Source organism: Triturus cristatus, chromosome 3_1 (assembly GCF_964204655.1).
Source record: "Triturus cristatus chromosome 3_1, aTriCri1.1, whole genome shotgun sequence".
Taxonomy (NCBI): domain Eukaryota; kingdom Metazoa; phylum Chordata; class Amphibia; order Caudata; family Salamandridae; genus Triturus; species Triturus cristatus.
In genome coordinates this window covers 258,340,353-258,356,545 of record NC_140583.1, presented here as the reverse complement: position 1 = coordinate 258,356,545, position 16,193 = coordinate 258,340,353, and the positions used below count along the sequence as shown (strand labels likewise).

The following is a 16,193-nucleotide window of genomic DNA, read 5'->3' as shown; positions in this document are numbered from 1 at the left end:
GATTTAGAGAGAATCTCCATAAGGGAATCATCCTCCTCTTGTGTGATGTACTTTTCCACTTTATATGTGGCTATCCTCTGGGTGACCATATGGTACGCTGCTGAGTCACTAGGGTGTGAAGTACTGACCGGGCAATGGTCTAGGTCATAATCGCTTGGAGGATCCACATTGTAATTGTTCTACAGGTCATCAGTTGAGCTCTCCGTTATTGGCTGGTTAAAGGGGTCGAACAATCCGTAGCGACTGCCCTGAGGTGAGCTTCATTAGGAAGACCTCTCTGGGGACTCTGGCAAAGGCAGTGGTGGAGGAGTAGATTGCTGTGGCATGTGTGAGAGGACATGACTGGTGGCTGCGTCTCTGTGCCTCTTGGGTACAGGTTCTATGGAAGAAGGGAGACTCTTATCCGAAAACTAGTTTCCTCTTGCAAGGGATCGGCTCCGGCAGTGGTGCTGGGGTCAATGGAGCCGGCTTGGTAGAGATCTTGCTCGTGAGCAGGTGAATGAAGTGGTGCTATTCTCTAGCATCCAGCTCCTGCAGTAATCTCTCCAAGATTAGGGCCTCAGCATCTTACTCCATGGGAATTTCTGCAGGTTTCTGTCATTCTTTTGCCTTGGGAACTCTATGTGGTTTCGGAGCAGACTGTGGCATTGGTGCTGCTGACAGTTTGGGAGTCGAGGTGGGCATCGGAGTGGCGGAGGCCTTTATTATCAAAGGAGGCATGGGTGCTGTCGAGGTCTTCGAAATTGAGAAATGCTTTGGCACAGATTACTACTTGTAGGCGGCTGCTGTAGGACGTGGGGAGGTCGGATCTGGTGGTTTGACACACCTTGCTGGAATCTTGGTAGTGTGAAGTCTTTTGTCATGGCCAACCAGAGCTGAAAGGTTGCAGAGGCATGTGGTTAGTTTTGTCTCGACTGCCAAGCTCTAAGCTTGATGCCTGGCTTCTGCCTTGGCATGAGGTACTCCTGTCTTTGGTTTGGCATCAGTTGCTGGTAATACAACTCTAGGTGTGCCATTGATCCGAGGTGCAGACTTTGGCATTAGATAGAAATTGTCTAGCTGGTCATCTTTGGATTTGATTAGCAATACTGGCTCTGTGCTGGGCAACTGTCATGTGAGGGGGAGCCCAGACTGCCCAGCTTCCTCATACTGTTGGACACCAAAGGGATCTTTGTCCTCCTGGTGGATGTCAAGGGTTTCGGCAGATCTTGTTGCTGCATGGTGCCGTGTGCCCAATGATGTTCCCACCAGTACCAGAACATTTTCTTTGACCGGAAGGTGAAACATGCAAAGCAAGTGGCATCGTCATGGTTGGGGAAGAGGCAGAGATTGCACACCTCGTTGATTGAGCACCTTGGGGTGGTCAGTCCAGATGCATTTGGCGTGGCATTAAGGTGACTATTAGAACATGTGCATTCCATCACACGTGACACATTCTTGGCCGACTAGGAGTATCGAATGGTGTTGGGCCTTCAAACGAAAACTGAGATGGCAATGAAGTTTGAAGGAGCCAGACCCAATAAGTAGACAAAGACACGGATGAGGCCCAAAGGGCACTTGGAGAACCCATCAAACTCACAGCCCACTCTGTGCTAGCCTGAACACAATGGCAAAAAAAAACACAATCTAACACAGTGTCAGCGTCCATGCGCAATGTACACCGAGTTGAGGAGTCACAGCACATCCTGTGACTTGAGAGACTTATTTCAATAAAAACTATTTTCAAGTCCGAGACTTAACACTAGATATGCTTAGCATGGCTATCTACAGCCACACATGCTACAAACATATATAACTGTATGTTAAGGCAGATAAAGTAAATATTTACAGCAACTGTACTAAAACACATTTTTTTACTACAGTTCAAAGTTGTAACCACAAGACAGAAAATGGACATAGGAAAAACACTTGTTAAAGACTCACAGATTTCATGTTAGTATCCTTACTTACATGGAGGAAAAATTGTCAATAGTTTTAATGCCCCTTCCAAGTGATTTTATCTTGCTGCAGAAATGTAACATATTTCAATCCTGTTTCTGGTAGATACTTTTAAAAAAACTTGCAAAAATATCTTCAGTTGATCTTTTTCAGCTGAATAACATTGGATAAATTCAATGTGGATGGCTTGTCTTGAAGCATCTTTTTTCATGTTTTAAATGATTATGGACTTATAGATGCTAAATAAATTGGATAGTATCAGGATATAACCTAATGCAAACAACAAGAAATTCTTAATGGAGGAAATACTCCAAAATAATTTTTCAAATGATGCTTTGATCTACTGACTTTGACAAAGGGTCAGAACACCAAAATATAAAAGGCGGGCCTATTGGCTTTTTCAAGGGGTCAGCACATCAACATATGTAAAGCAGACTTCTTGTCTTTGTTGAAAAAGTTGCCAATAACTATAATCATATGTATATTTTATAAATTTGCACAATGCAATGTTTAATAAAAGTGATTGTCAAATATTTTCAATAAAGCAATAAAAAATTAACATGTGAGTTTTTTCTTTTTTTTAAATTTCAGGCCACAAAATGCAGATATAGCACCAACCACAAGAGGTCCCTGCACTCCAGCTGAAAAGCATACAGCTCCAGCTCGGGTGCTTTAAAAATATGGCAAGCTTTCCCAGGGTTATGGATTCAATGACCCAGGAGACCTACTGTGCGTTTTTAGGTCTCGCCTAGGTGGCGCATACGCTGTCTTCGAGACATGTGGTATTCAGACTATAGGCATTAAACACGCCCAGCGCTTACCATTAGTTCTTTCGTCTGCCTTTACAAATTCCTTTGTTTTTATTGGTGAATAGCAGATATTTGTCCCGCCTTTGGGCTGTTTTGTTCCACCCTGGAGACTGGCCCTGCTCCTTTATCTTTTCCGCTTCCTCCTCGCCGCTCGCAGATCACTTAATCTCTCCGTACGGTTCCCACACCTCCTACCCGTAGCAGCTTATTTGCAGTGTGTGTCACTGTTCTCTGATTGCGCCATGTCCTGAGTCTTGCTGCTTGTACGGCGCTGACCATAACAGATCCATGGAGTCTCAGGCACTAAAACACCACCACCTGCTGCTCCTAAGTACGCACCCGAGCTTCTCCACCACTTCACTCGTACTCGGTTCACACGTCCACCCCCATGTGCAGTGTAAGGTGGCATGAGCCAGAACCGTCTCCGCCACACCCTGTACAATGGTAGCACCCTCCTCCCTGGTAACCATGTGCATGGTGCAGCTAGTTTTACTTTGAAGCCGAGTGTGGCGCCAGCTTCATGTTTCAGCCACCTTCTATTTCTTGCATGCTTCATATTGATCAGAGCGTTGCTCTTCATGTTTCAGTACTTTTTTTTTACTTTGAAGTTGAGCACAGTGCCCGCTTCACGTATCCCGTGCTTCATGTTTCAGCCCCAGTCTATTTGCTGCACGCTTTCTCTTCTTCAGCACGCCACCCGCATCATGGACTCCACACTCCATGGTTCATCTTGTTCTCCTATGAAGCTGAAAATGGCAGTGTATTTGCTATCAGATAAAAGTGGTCAAGGCAGGCACCTGTTTCCCTAGTCCTTCGTCTATGATTATGTTTCAGCCGGTAGCCACACACTTCCAGTTATACAGAGTAGTTGAGGCAAACGGCAGAAGCTAACAGACAGCAGAGAATTCGGTAAATATCATTTGATGGTTCTTTATTATGACTTGGACTGGAAGAATGTGGCACCTTTGACCGCTATGTAGACATCTGTTGCTTTCCTTTTTTCCCTTTGATCAGTGATGTAAGGGCCTGATTCACACAAGTATGGCCAACCGTTTGCAAGATTTTTGCCCATCACAAAAGAGAGGCTGCATATCTCTTGAGCGATTCACGTACAATACCTGTAGCATGACAAAGGGCCAGCCCAGGGGTTCTCTTCGCATGTCCCATCTTCCTATTTACTTAAAACCCATTTAAGACAAAACAACAATGGACCTATGATGTAACAGGTAACTCTGTCAAATCAACTAAAGCACAACCTATCATCTGTCAGAGCCTCATGCCCCCACAGTCAACAACATCCAGACCACACAGTGTGCCACATTCCAAATCCCCAACAAAAACAAATTATCTGGGCGTTTTCTTTTTTATGCTGTTTTATTTTAACCTAAATACCAGTTCACATGAAACTGCAACTGAATTTCCAATGCACCATCATTACCTCTCCAAGAGTGTTGTGCAAAAGTGAATCACTTCAACAAATTAACAGTTTGTGAATTTTTGGCCAAGATAGTATATGCTTACTTGTCACATGTTCATTAAAGAATGAGCACTAATGTAAAGCTCTATTGTCCATTAAATGGAAGCAACACACCTGTGGTGTAATCTAGTGTTCTCCGTGTGACTACAGTGTGTGTTCCTGGGCAAACTACATTGTTTATCAGCGCCCCTGCATAGCTGCAAACCATGATAAGATTTTGGAAATAGCCTAACCACAGAAATGCTTATTTGTTCATGTGTGTTTCTATATATTATTTGCTTTTTTACAACAAGCTAACTTGAAACAGAAAGCTATTTATTTAATTGCTACTATAAGGGCCATTTCACTCATCACCAATGGATGCTGTTGGCATCAGGTGACAAATGCAAAAACAACAGTTGATGGACAGAATGCAGAACAAGGTCATACATTCACCCCAGTACAGAGATCTGGGCCTAAATCCATCGTTTTTTTGCTCAGCATGCCATTCCAGTTTGAACCCAGCCATATGCAAATCAGTCTTGACCCTGTGCCTCATGGGAACAGTCCAGCCCGAACTGCCAAGCCAGGTCCTCGCTGGACTGGAAACAAGCATCCTAGGACCGGTTTCGGGGTCTCACCCCTCTTCAGTCAGGATAGCTTGATTCCAGTGGCATGGAGAGCACGGGACCCACGTCTGGGCATACCCGTCCCACTCGGGGGGAAACCGGTCCTAGGATGCTTGTTTCCAGTCCAGGGAGGACCTGGCTTGGCAGTTCGAGCTGGACTATTCCCATGAGGCACAGGGTCAAGGCTGATTTGCATATGGCCAGGTCTAAACTGGGGTGGCATGGTGAGCAAAAGAATGATGGATTTAACCCAGCTCTCTTGACTGGGGGTGAATGATTTGATTTGTTCTGCATTCCGTCCATCAATTGTGAGTCTTTGGCATCAGGTGACACAGCAATTGAGCTATAGGAATGACATGGCTCATGGACGCATTCTTATTGCCTTCTGGCTGGGCTACATACTAAGAGGTAGTGAGCATTTAATTGATTGAATTCATATCGCATAGATTTTTCTGACCATCTCTGTCCTGCATTTTATGTTCATTTAGTTTGGTGTATTGGCGCACACAATTTCAGTAACTTATATTACACAACTGCTCACCAAGCTAAAATTTACAACAAAAAAAGTATTAATCACGTAGGCGAAACCTAATACATTAACCAATGCACAAAAACCCCAAACCACATAAATCAACAACACAATTATACACCACATACATTCAATCCACGCCACAGAATTCCACATCGTGCCACAAAATACAACAGCACACCACATAATTAAACTCCACTACATACCACTCCACAACACAAAAAACATTCCACATAATTACCCTCCATAACACACAATCTCACTCCATATAATTCCAGTACACACAATACCACATAATAACTATCCACATATATCCACTGCACACCATGCCACATAATTCTATTACATAAATCCACTTCACACAGCACAATTCATCAACTAACAATTCCAATCCAACCCACGTTCTTCTACTACACACCACATACATACACTTCATAAACATGGGTAAAGGACATTGTCATTTACAACGCCATTAGCTCTAACTCAAACCAAATACGAGACCTATTTCATTTCCAATGCTGGTTTAATTATGCTGAGGGCTCTCTCTGAAGCACGTCTGAAGCAATCCACATTAAAATAAATGCTTGCTGGAGCCCCTCCACTTCCCACTGGGATGGGTGCAGGCAGGGGAACTGTCAGGGGGGCTCAAAGGCTAGCTCGAAGGAACCATGGGTAGCAATTGCCGAGGTGGGCACCGAGGCACCCACGCAATTATTAAACGTTTTGCTGCCCCGTAATATGAGGTCACTAGGGCCATCCTAATAAGCAGCTACCCCTTGGGCTCTGGCTCACCCTGGAGGTAGGGTGGGGATCATATTTAAAAGGATGGGAGCCCGCTTTTTTTCCCCCTATCTGCACAATGGATCTGCAGATCCTCCATGGATCCATGGTGCTGATAAAAACAAACGAACATAGTCATAGCCAATAGATTCTGCCTTTGCAAGAGCTATTGGGTGTGCTAATGTGTTTTAGCCACGTTGTACACCAGCGTGGCTGCTGTTCAGCATGCCTAAAAGTGGCATAGAGGAGAGTGGCGTAGAGTAGAGTGTCATAGAGTGGAGTGCTGAAGAGTAGAGTGGGGCATGAAGTGGGATGACAGAGTGCCTTGGAGTGGCATACAGTGGAGTGGTGTAGAGTGGACACCACTTATATGACACCGTTTATATCAGTACATTACATAGTCAGCCATGCGTCCAAATGTCCTAATGTAAGTATGGGCCAGATGGCACAGACTCGACCGCAAAAAACATTTTTTTTTATGTATAAAGGCCTATTTTGCGATTCAGTAACCTATTACGGAACCGCAAATGGAGTCTGAGATTCGGTATTAGGAAGGGGCGTGTTAAAGTCATCCCTTCCTAATACCGAATCACAGTGGTATGTGTGAATGATTTGCGATCAAAATGCGGTCGCAAAACATTTGCATTTTGCCACTTACATCAAGTAGGTGTTAAGCACCCCCTTCTCCTTTGAGAATGTTTGTAAAACATCTTTTAAGAGCCGGCAGTCGTCCAGCATTCACAGACATGGTGGTCTTCAACGCATGTGGAGGTGCAGCAGGTAAAGAAGTCAATTTTAACAAATTCTTCATTTTTCCATCATCTTTTCTTGATTTACATACACAGTCCAGCCAACGCATTTCATCCCATAAACAACTGGGACTTAATCAGGGCTTAATCTCTTGTGAAAGTGTGTAGTATCCCTGTTACGTGAAACCGAGATCTACCTCATGAAATATTAATGAGGGTTGTTTATTTGCGACCCACTGGAAATCGCAGAAAGTGTAAAGCACACTTATTTCACATAGGTGTTTGCGATTACCACATAGGAAATATTTGCTATTTGGTAATCGCAAACCCTCATCTACGTACATCTGGCCCAATAACTAGAGTCCTCGCCATGCACTGCTAATTTCCTAAAATATTACATCACTCATGAAATCACTGATAACATTATGGCAACATCTGAAATGACATTATTTTTTGACAACACTGAATGGAGGAGCGCGGGTTAGCGTTAATTTAGGGCAAAGAGTTATAGTCATGTAAGTTAACTATAGCTGGTGAATTTCAATGGTTTTGTTAGTTTAAAACGGTCTGTTTAATTGACATTTTCACCTAACGTCCCTTTAACCTTTGGGTTTTTGCAGTGAATACACGTGTGTATGTATAGTTATATATTTCTATATACATAAGCAGATATAAACAGATATATACATATATATATATACACACACACATACACAAACACATATTTACTGCCCTCTAAAAACCATTAAAAAAACATTCAAATTGTACGGAAATATGACAGCATTGCAGCCATTGAACAGCATGAGTACACACAAGCAGTCTGTACAGCAATGCCAAAGCCGCACAAGAAAACTCAAATTGTATAGCAAAATCACCTTTCGGCACTTTTGACTCACCTTCAATTACAAAACGTAAGACGAAATAATGCACACAGAAATAAAGTACTATTTGAGACATTTATTCAGGTAGCCAACCAAAATAACCTTCTGGGTATTCCACGGACCATATAGACTCCTGCGGGTATACACACTACATCCCATAGATACTGGCACCATACCAAGTTAAGAAGAAAGCCAAGCCAGACTGCATCTAAAGATGTCAGACTTCACTTTTCCGTAAGCACCTGGGTAAGAGGAGGGCGTCGGACTGCAGGGCAATGGTGGCTGAGGAGTGTCATCAGGAAGAGCCACCTTCACACCTTGCATTTGGGGAGCCTTGAAATCAGTGTTAATTAGTTTATTCTGCCAAAGTGATTCCACACACAGGACACTGGACAGCTTTTTACTTATATGCAGTAAGTTTATTCTTCTTTGCTTTAAAATGTGCACAGATTCACAATACTAAAACACTCTTGCTGTCTTGGATTTTAGAAATATAAATGTACAAAGCAGATACAGTATGGTCCCATTTGTAATAAACTTTTTTCCATCTCATACTAGTGCCACAAGCTGCAGCAGCATTCGAAGCCATATTCCCAAAGGCATATAATGGCAAGGGCTTTGATATTTTTGCATAACTTTGTACAAACCCAACTTTAAAAAACGTACAAGTAGGATCATTTTATTTTTTGTGCGGACAGTCCGGGAGTAGTTTGAAAAGTGTTTTTTTTTGTTTTTTTTTTGTAATTAAAATTTTTATTGAAATTAAAACAAAATTACATACCGTAACCAACAAAACAAGCCAGTTAGTGTTACAGCCGCTTTACAATTGTGGTGCGTGCCAAGTCATTTGTGTGCATACATCCTCATCTGTAGGGTTTCTTGTCACCATGATAGATACACACATAATATACCCCTCTGTTTATGTTCGGGCCAGTTCGACTGATGTGCCTACTTATTAACATGTGTAATCATGACTGGGTCCTTCAGATATACCTGGAGTGACGACACAGTAGTTTGAAAAGTTAAAAACACAGCCGGTTTTACTAATCCCTTGTAACTCCTTTTCAAAAGAACAGATGAGAAGAGAATACGATTAAAAACATGTCAGTCGCAGTATTCTCTGGGGTCAGTGCTGGGATCGAGCTTCCAAGCGCTGTAAAATGTCACAGGGAAGTAATGCAGAGTTCTCTTACAGACAAGAGAGGGCACTTTTTACTCAGCTTTCAGTTGTCTGGCGCTCCTGCGAATTCCAGTGGGGGACCCTGAACAAATGGAAAAAAGAGACATGAAGGTTAGAATACGAGTTACTCTTTCATCCTCTGTGAAGGAATTTATAAAACCTATATACTTTTCCATTAGCATCACTAACAGCCTTTGCTGTGAAGAGATAGGTCTGGGGTGGCTATTCTCTCAGTGGTAGCCCCAGAGGCCAGTCATTGTGATGACACCATCTTATGTCAAGGAGAGGGCAGTGAAAGTCACCACATGCTAACGACTTTGACTTATGAAAATCCTTTCCAATAGTCATGTATTTTAAGTGTCTATAGAAGGCTTCAACATTTCCAAAACCCAAATCACGTCATTTGTTTTACTATTTTGTGGAATGTGTTGCAGCAGTCACTGCTTCAGAAAGTTAGTGTAGGCTCCTTACTCGCTACTGCATTATTTACATGTTCAGGTCCCGTAGCGGTGCTTTCACTTCTTCGGTTAGGCCACTAAGTAATTTTGATTTAGCCTTCTAACTCTTATTCTTTCTCATGCAGTGCTCTTTTTATCATTACCTTCAATTCCAGCTACCTTTCTGTTTCCATCTCTCTCGCTGTCTCCAATTCTTCCAACAAGCAATGCAAGTCGACAATTATTAATTAATAATAATTTAATTATAAATTGCTTAATATCACATAGGATATTAAATATTTTATAATGAAATACAAAAACTGTATATTTTAATTATGAGATGTATAATAATCTAGAAGGTATTAAATATTTTGTAATGGAATTATGAATATGTACTATTTTTACAGATTTTTTTAACATTAATTTATATCTACTTCCATTTGTAAGTATTTTAAATTGTTTAATTTAATTTTATGTAATTTCCTTTCGGTTTTATTTTATGTCCCTACCTTCGTTATTTTCTATGAGAGGGTGTTGCAATTTCAGTGACTGGCCACGCTTAGTGCTGGACTTATACAAAAGTATAAGTAACTTCTACAAAAGTGCAAGCTACTACAAAAGTGCAGAATATCGAAAAGTAGTACACTTTCTCAAAAGTGCAGTTAGTGAATCAGGCCACAGTGCTGATACTGCAGGATACCTTGAAAAGATAAGGTGGCCTTTATGAAAGATTTTAATGATAACTAATATTTAATAGTGATCAATCCAAGCTTGCCAATGTGTGGCAATTATTCCTAGCTACAACAACACAGTAGTAAATAGAACACTAGAATTTCACCTGACCAATGACAGGGAAAACAGACTAGTGAAATGTGCCCTTCTTGGTGGGACCTTAGGAAGGGTAGAAAATTTGGATATGCAAGACAAGTTGTGATTGCATCAATTGATGACATCAAGAAGACGATTTAACTGCAATGACATGCATGTGTAATTTTTGAAGACTTAACACACAAGTATGGATTGTACCTATGATACAGGGATGTACACGGGAGCCATCAAAGATAGCAACAACACTTCACAAGGGGGCGAATTGCAGAGGTGTTCTTCAGTGTCCACCAGCAAATATTTAAAAGCAGGTTTAAAGAAGAGCCTGCCTTTCATCACTGCGTCCAGTCATTAAAACTGAACAGGCTCCTTTCCAGCTGCAGTGTAGGTCAACCCTGGAATGCAGAGACCTGAGCACCTGCCTCGGTAGGCAATACATTCCATTATGTTTTGCTAAGGTCATATAGCACGGTGAGAAGACCGTAGCTGGTACCATTGGGCTGTAAATCCCAAAAGTCTGTGCTTTGCACGTAATCCTTGCCCACGTATAGATGGCATTAATGTCAACTGCCCTGGTTTTTCACTGATTTCAGATTATCAAATATCTTTTCATCTTCAGTTTAAAAAACTGGTTATCTTGTTTTCATTCCATGTTGTCTCTTTCGGTGTTCACAAGGCTTCAGGGCTCTCCAAGACTACTTCAAGTTATGCAAGCCTATTACTGATCAGTGTTTGGGGAAAATATTTAGCTATGGGATGTACCAGTTGGGCACATTTATGGGACTACTGCCCTCAGCCATAAAGGAACAATGTGTGTGGGCTCCCCATTGTCATCCTCAAACCCTTCTTCAGAATAACAGTTGAGCATTCTGCCCACTTCAAGCTGAAACTCAGGTATTACAAAAGCCAAAGGCACGCACACCTGCAATTCTTACTGGTTTAAGGCCAATTAAACATCCCCAAATATATATTACAGGGCTTTGAACCAAGATTTATATTATGGTATAGAAATTCCCAAATTACATTTGACCCATGCTTAGGGGATGGGTCTTTTGCTCTGTTCTTCAAAATCAAAGTGGTTTCTTGTAAGCATCATCTTTATTATTTACAGACTCTTCTAAGGTGTTGGTAGGAAATGAACAGCCCCCAAATCTTCAGACGTTTCATCCATGGTACCCCCTGTAGGTAAGTGCTCCTTTTTGTCATGGCCACCCCCAATTTCTGCCACTGGTACTGATGTTTTTCGATTGATGTGCACTGGGTCCCTGCTAACCAAGCCCCAGTGCCAGTGCTCTTTCTCTAAAACAAAGTAAAATGGTCTAATTGTAACACAATCGGCACACACTTTGGCCCTAATTAGCGGTACCCCTGGTACCTAGGGCATGGGTACCAGATACGGTCTCTAGGGGCTGCAGCATGTATTATGCCACCATAAGAGACCACCATACAAACTGCATACAGCCTGCCACTGCGAGCCATGGTGCAAACCATGAATGAAAACACGACATGGCACACTCACTGTGTGCCATGCCAAAGTCACTGCATGTAATATATGTAAGTCACCCATACAGCTGGCCTTCTAGCCCTAAGGCATGGTGCATTCTATTACATGAGAGGGTAGCATGTCTGAATGAGCAGATATGCTTCGGTGCTGTCAAGTTTAATTACTAGATGGTACAAGTGAACAAGGAAGTCATCTTAAGTATATGTACTGGGTACTGGTCATTACGAGTTCCCCAGCTACATAATGGCTTTACTAAATTCTATGGTGTTTGGTTGCTACTATCCAGTTAGCTGGCTGACTGGAATTGTCCAGCATGCCACCACAGACCTATTTCTGATCCCCTGGAGGTGAGAGCCTACTTGTTCACACCTCTTGAAACAAGATGGCTAGTGATTTAGCATATCAAGGCCAGAGGTTTCAAAGCCCCTGCCAGCTTTGATATGAGACCCTGGCTTCCCCCAGACCTGTGAGACGCAACTCCCTGCCATGGGGCCCACTTAGCACCAGGACAGAATGGAAATTAGCTGTGCAAGTATGTGTGTTGCACCAACAGGCTAGTCCCACCGCTAATCTTGTTTTTTTGATGGAATTAGGAACTGTTGTACAGGCTTATGCTCACTACCCACAGGAAGTAGTCATATAGGGGTGTAGTGACCCCCAGGGTAAGTAGCCCATTGCCTACTACCCTTCAATGCCCTTAGGGCCCCTAAATTCAGTATTTAGGCGGCCCCCTGAAGCCAGGAACTCAGATACACCTGAAGAAGAAGGACCAAGAAGAGCTGAAGAATGCAAGAACTGTGGACTAGCGGTGGATTTTGCACCAATCCCTGCCTGCCTGCTCCTGTCCTAGCAAAGGCCAGGAGCCCGACTCGTCCTGTAGCTGCGCATCCTCCAAAAGGGTTGGCAGCATTTCACCAGCCAGCCAGCATCTCCTTTGACGTGGTGAAGTCACTTTCCTGCAACCTGCAGGCACTGACGGCAACGTCCGGTTCACTGATCTGCTGACCAACGAGTCCACCGATGTAGCAGCAGCCAGGAGGAGGTCAGATCTCCCCACTAAGTTTGGAGATGCCATACCCCCAGGAGCCGTCCTGCACCAAAACCTGGGGTACCGGATCAGCTTGCAGCAACCAAGGTTTGTTCAGCATCCAGCATGGACAACAAGTCCAACGTACTGTCATGGGACATCAGCTTCAGGGAGGCCATTGTTGAGAGTGACCCTGCTGTCCTGTTTTACTTAATCTCGTAGATCTTGGTGTTTAAATTAATATAAAAATTATGTTATTTTTGTAAATTGGTGAGGGATTTCCTTATTGAGTGTGTGTATCATTTATTGACTCTGTGTGCGCAACAAATGGCTAACACTCTCCTTTGATAAGCCTAAGTCTGCTGGACCACACTACCACAAAGAGAGCACCTTGGGATTGTTAAAGCAAGCCCCTGTACCCCTGTAAACTAGTAAGAGACACCTGGACTCTCTGCACAGTGCACGCTATACAGAGAGCCAGCTTCCTACACCCCCTGAACCAAAAGTGAAAAACACGAACTTCCTTCCAACCTGAACTGAAGACTCCCATCTGCCACTTATGATTTAAAATGAGGTTTCTATGGGAGTATATTAATTTTGTATACACATGTAATGTGTTGAACTGGGTGCTAAGGAAAGGGGCAAAACTCAGTGGGCTCGGAGGTTTGATTTTGAGCACACGTGTACACAGGAAAATTAGAAAGGACAAGGGATGTTATTTGCTGTAACTGCCTATTTTCTGTGTATCCTTGTCTAATGAAGTATTTTTCAGCATGATAAGCTTCAATCCTCTGTGAAAGCACCTTGAGAAGTTTTGAAAATTCTCCAGCTCGACTCAGAGATTAACAAGACCAGTTTCCTAGCACCACTGCTGCAACCATACTTGCATCACCTTTACCTTGCTGTAGCTCAGGGTCTGGGCACAGTTTAGTGTTCTATATGCCTACTTTGCAGTAAGGTCTCATTGGTTTGAGTGCCAACTCCCCTATGACACATCCCCATATTGCTTAATACCCTCTTGTCTTTAGGACATTAACTGGAATCTGTTAAGCATCACAACGCACAACAAAACTGTGCAGCTTCAATAACTGAAAACACTGCCCAGAGCAGAAGTAAGGAGCATTCAGAGATGCAGCATGCCAATCTTACCTGCCCTCTTTCGTGCGCTGGCTTTGGATTTCCTCCCTTTTACAAGTGACGAATTCTCACTGACGTCAGTGAGTGGAGCCAGCTCGGCATCATTCTTCAGCTGCTGCGTCCCCCCATCTGGCAGTGGTAAATCCTTTAAAGAGATTTCATTGATTAGTGCAGGTTCTTCTTCCTTCTTTGGTTTACAAGCAGTTTGTTCTAAGAAATGCTTTGTTGAGGCTTCAGTGAGGGAAACTGGCTCTCCTTTCTTCAGTTGCCGTCCTCGCCCCTTCGGAGCCCGGGAACCCTTTGGAGAGGTTTCAGAGAGCGGTGCAGACATGTCCTGCTTCTTTGGTTTTCTCCCTGTCTCCTGTTGGGAATTCTTAGCAGGTTCTTCCGTAAGTGGAGCTTGCTCTCCTTCCTTTTTCAGTTGCCTCCTTCTCCCCTTTTGCATCTGGGAATCTTTTGGAAGATATTCGATGAGTGGAATAGACTCCTCTTCCTTCTTCAGCTGTCGCGATCTCCTTTTCTCCTGCTGGGAATTCTTTGAAGTCTCAACAATATGTGTAGCAGGACCTCCTCCCTTGCTAGGTTTCCGCTTTCTCACTTCTTTCACCAGTGGGGTATTCCTTGGAGAGCGTTTGACTGCATCGCTTTTTGATCCCCTTCTGGGCCGCTGAATCTTTCCTCTTTTTTGTGGAGTGACTGCATCCTGCAAAGATCCTTTTCTCTTCCTAGCTGTAGAATTTGATCGCTTCTTTGCTCCCCCAACTGCCTTCTTTCGAACCATCTTTTTCTGCATCTCCTCACTTGCTCCGATGCTACCCTGGTGCAACTCACTGCTTTGCGGTTTCTGCTTCCTCTTTGGGGCGGTCACCTAGAAAGCAACAGCAAAATCTTAAACCACCTCCCCTTATTGGACCGATAACCAAGATAATCTTTTACTAACAGAGGATGATTCCTGATGAGAACTGCAAAGTTCTTTTAACCATGTTCATCTTTAGTTAAGCTGCCAAGCAATGATAAGGAATACAATTAAAATCTAACAAACTAAGAAGTTACTCACCTAAAAGATGGATCTTCACTTTTGGTATGTGTGGGGCGTATGTTTTCTCTCGCTCTGAGCAGCTCAGCACATGGAACAGAGGTAAGTTCATGATGGATATAAATGAGACAGGACCCAGCAGCATAAAACGGTGACCAGAAATGCATATGCATAACCGATATGGTCCCCATCGTACATAGATAGCATTGACAGCATTCTAGCCCTGGCTGGCTGCTGCAAACTACAGTAGTAACTACCCATAATTGATATGGCTGGCCCTTGGTGACCCCTTTCAACACCGTAGTACTGAAGCAGATGTGCAGGGTAGATGTATCCTGGTACATGGACTTCTAGATAGGCAGAGATCTGCTTTGTAAATGTGTATGACTCGAATGTAGATGATGGACAGTTTTATTGGAGGATAATGGAGCTCCTCGTGCTGTTGTGATGCTGTAGGTTGTGTGGGTCGCGGACATCACTCTCGAAGGGGATAAGGACCGACATCCACCCTGAATGCACGCAAAGCTATCTGTGTAGTATAGGGATAGTTTATGGAAGACATTGTGACGGGAAGGGGTAATTAGTTTGAACAGTGAAGATGAGCGGTAACACATGCAGAAAACCTGAACAGCGCATGAGGTTCACGCTGTTGCTTCCAAGCTTGTTTTCAGCATTCCATAGACAAAGTTATCTGCGGCCGGCATGTTATTTTTAATACACTAAGAAGCTACGAGAAGCAGGAAGTGTGGGAGAGATGCAGGCGAAGGTTGTTCTAACCCTGAGAAAGAGAGTTCAGGAAAAAGCCAAAAGATGTCCAAAGAAATGATTAGTGAGCTTCAGGGCAGCCAAAGGACACGGACTGATAACACAGCTAGAAATTGCGAGAAAAGAACAGAATCGGAAACAAGCCAAGCTTCAGGATATTTAAGCGCAGAGGCCCATGTGGGGGACTGAAGCTCGTAGATGGGGTTGTGCAAACTGCCATCGCCCATAGCTGCCTCTCTGGCCGTGCTGTTCCTTGGCTGTGACGCTCGAGAGAGCGAGAGAGACTCGAGAGAAAGGAGAGGGCTTCCCAGCACTGTGGATAAGTTAAGTTCTATCTTAAGTTCCACCCAGGGATGAAAGGCCTTTATTTTACTGCTTTATTCTAATTCGTCAAAGTGTCATTGTGGTGTTTGTCATCAAATGTATTATGCTCAATTCTGATTTATATGTTTACAGAAGTGCTTTGGATATTCCATGTAATGCAGCAGCCATTGTGCATTTCATAGCCAGT

The 16,193-nt window shown here is 43.3% G+C and overlaps 1 protein-coding gene across 4 annotated transcripts in view; it reads right to left on the bottom strand.

Moving 5' to 3' along the window:
• Positions 1 to 8,168: 8,168 nt before the first annotated feature.
• NEIL1 (nei like DNA glycosylase 1) overlaps positions 8,169 to 16,193 on the bottom strand; it is a 120,205-nt gene continuing 112,180 nt past the window's right edge. For all 4 annotated transcript variants that reach the window (XM_085643834.1, XM_085643832.1, XM_085643835.1 and 1 more), the window contains exons 9-10: positions 13,894 to 14,749; positions 8,169 to 9,033 (exon numbers count right to left, since the gene is read on the bottom strand). In XM_085643834.1, the coding sequence (XP_085499960.1) occupies positions 8,984 to 9,033; positions 13,894 to 14,749 (906 nt within the window). In that variant the 3' untranslated portion in view covers positions 8,169 to 8,983. The remainder of the gene's footprint in view (positions 9,034 to 13,893; positions 14,750 to 16,193) is intronic.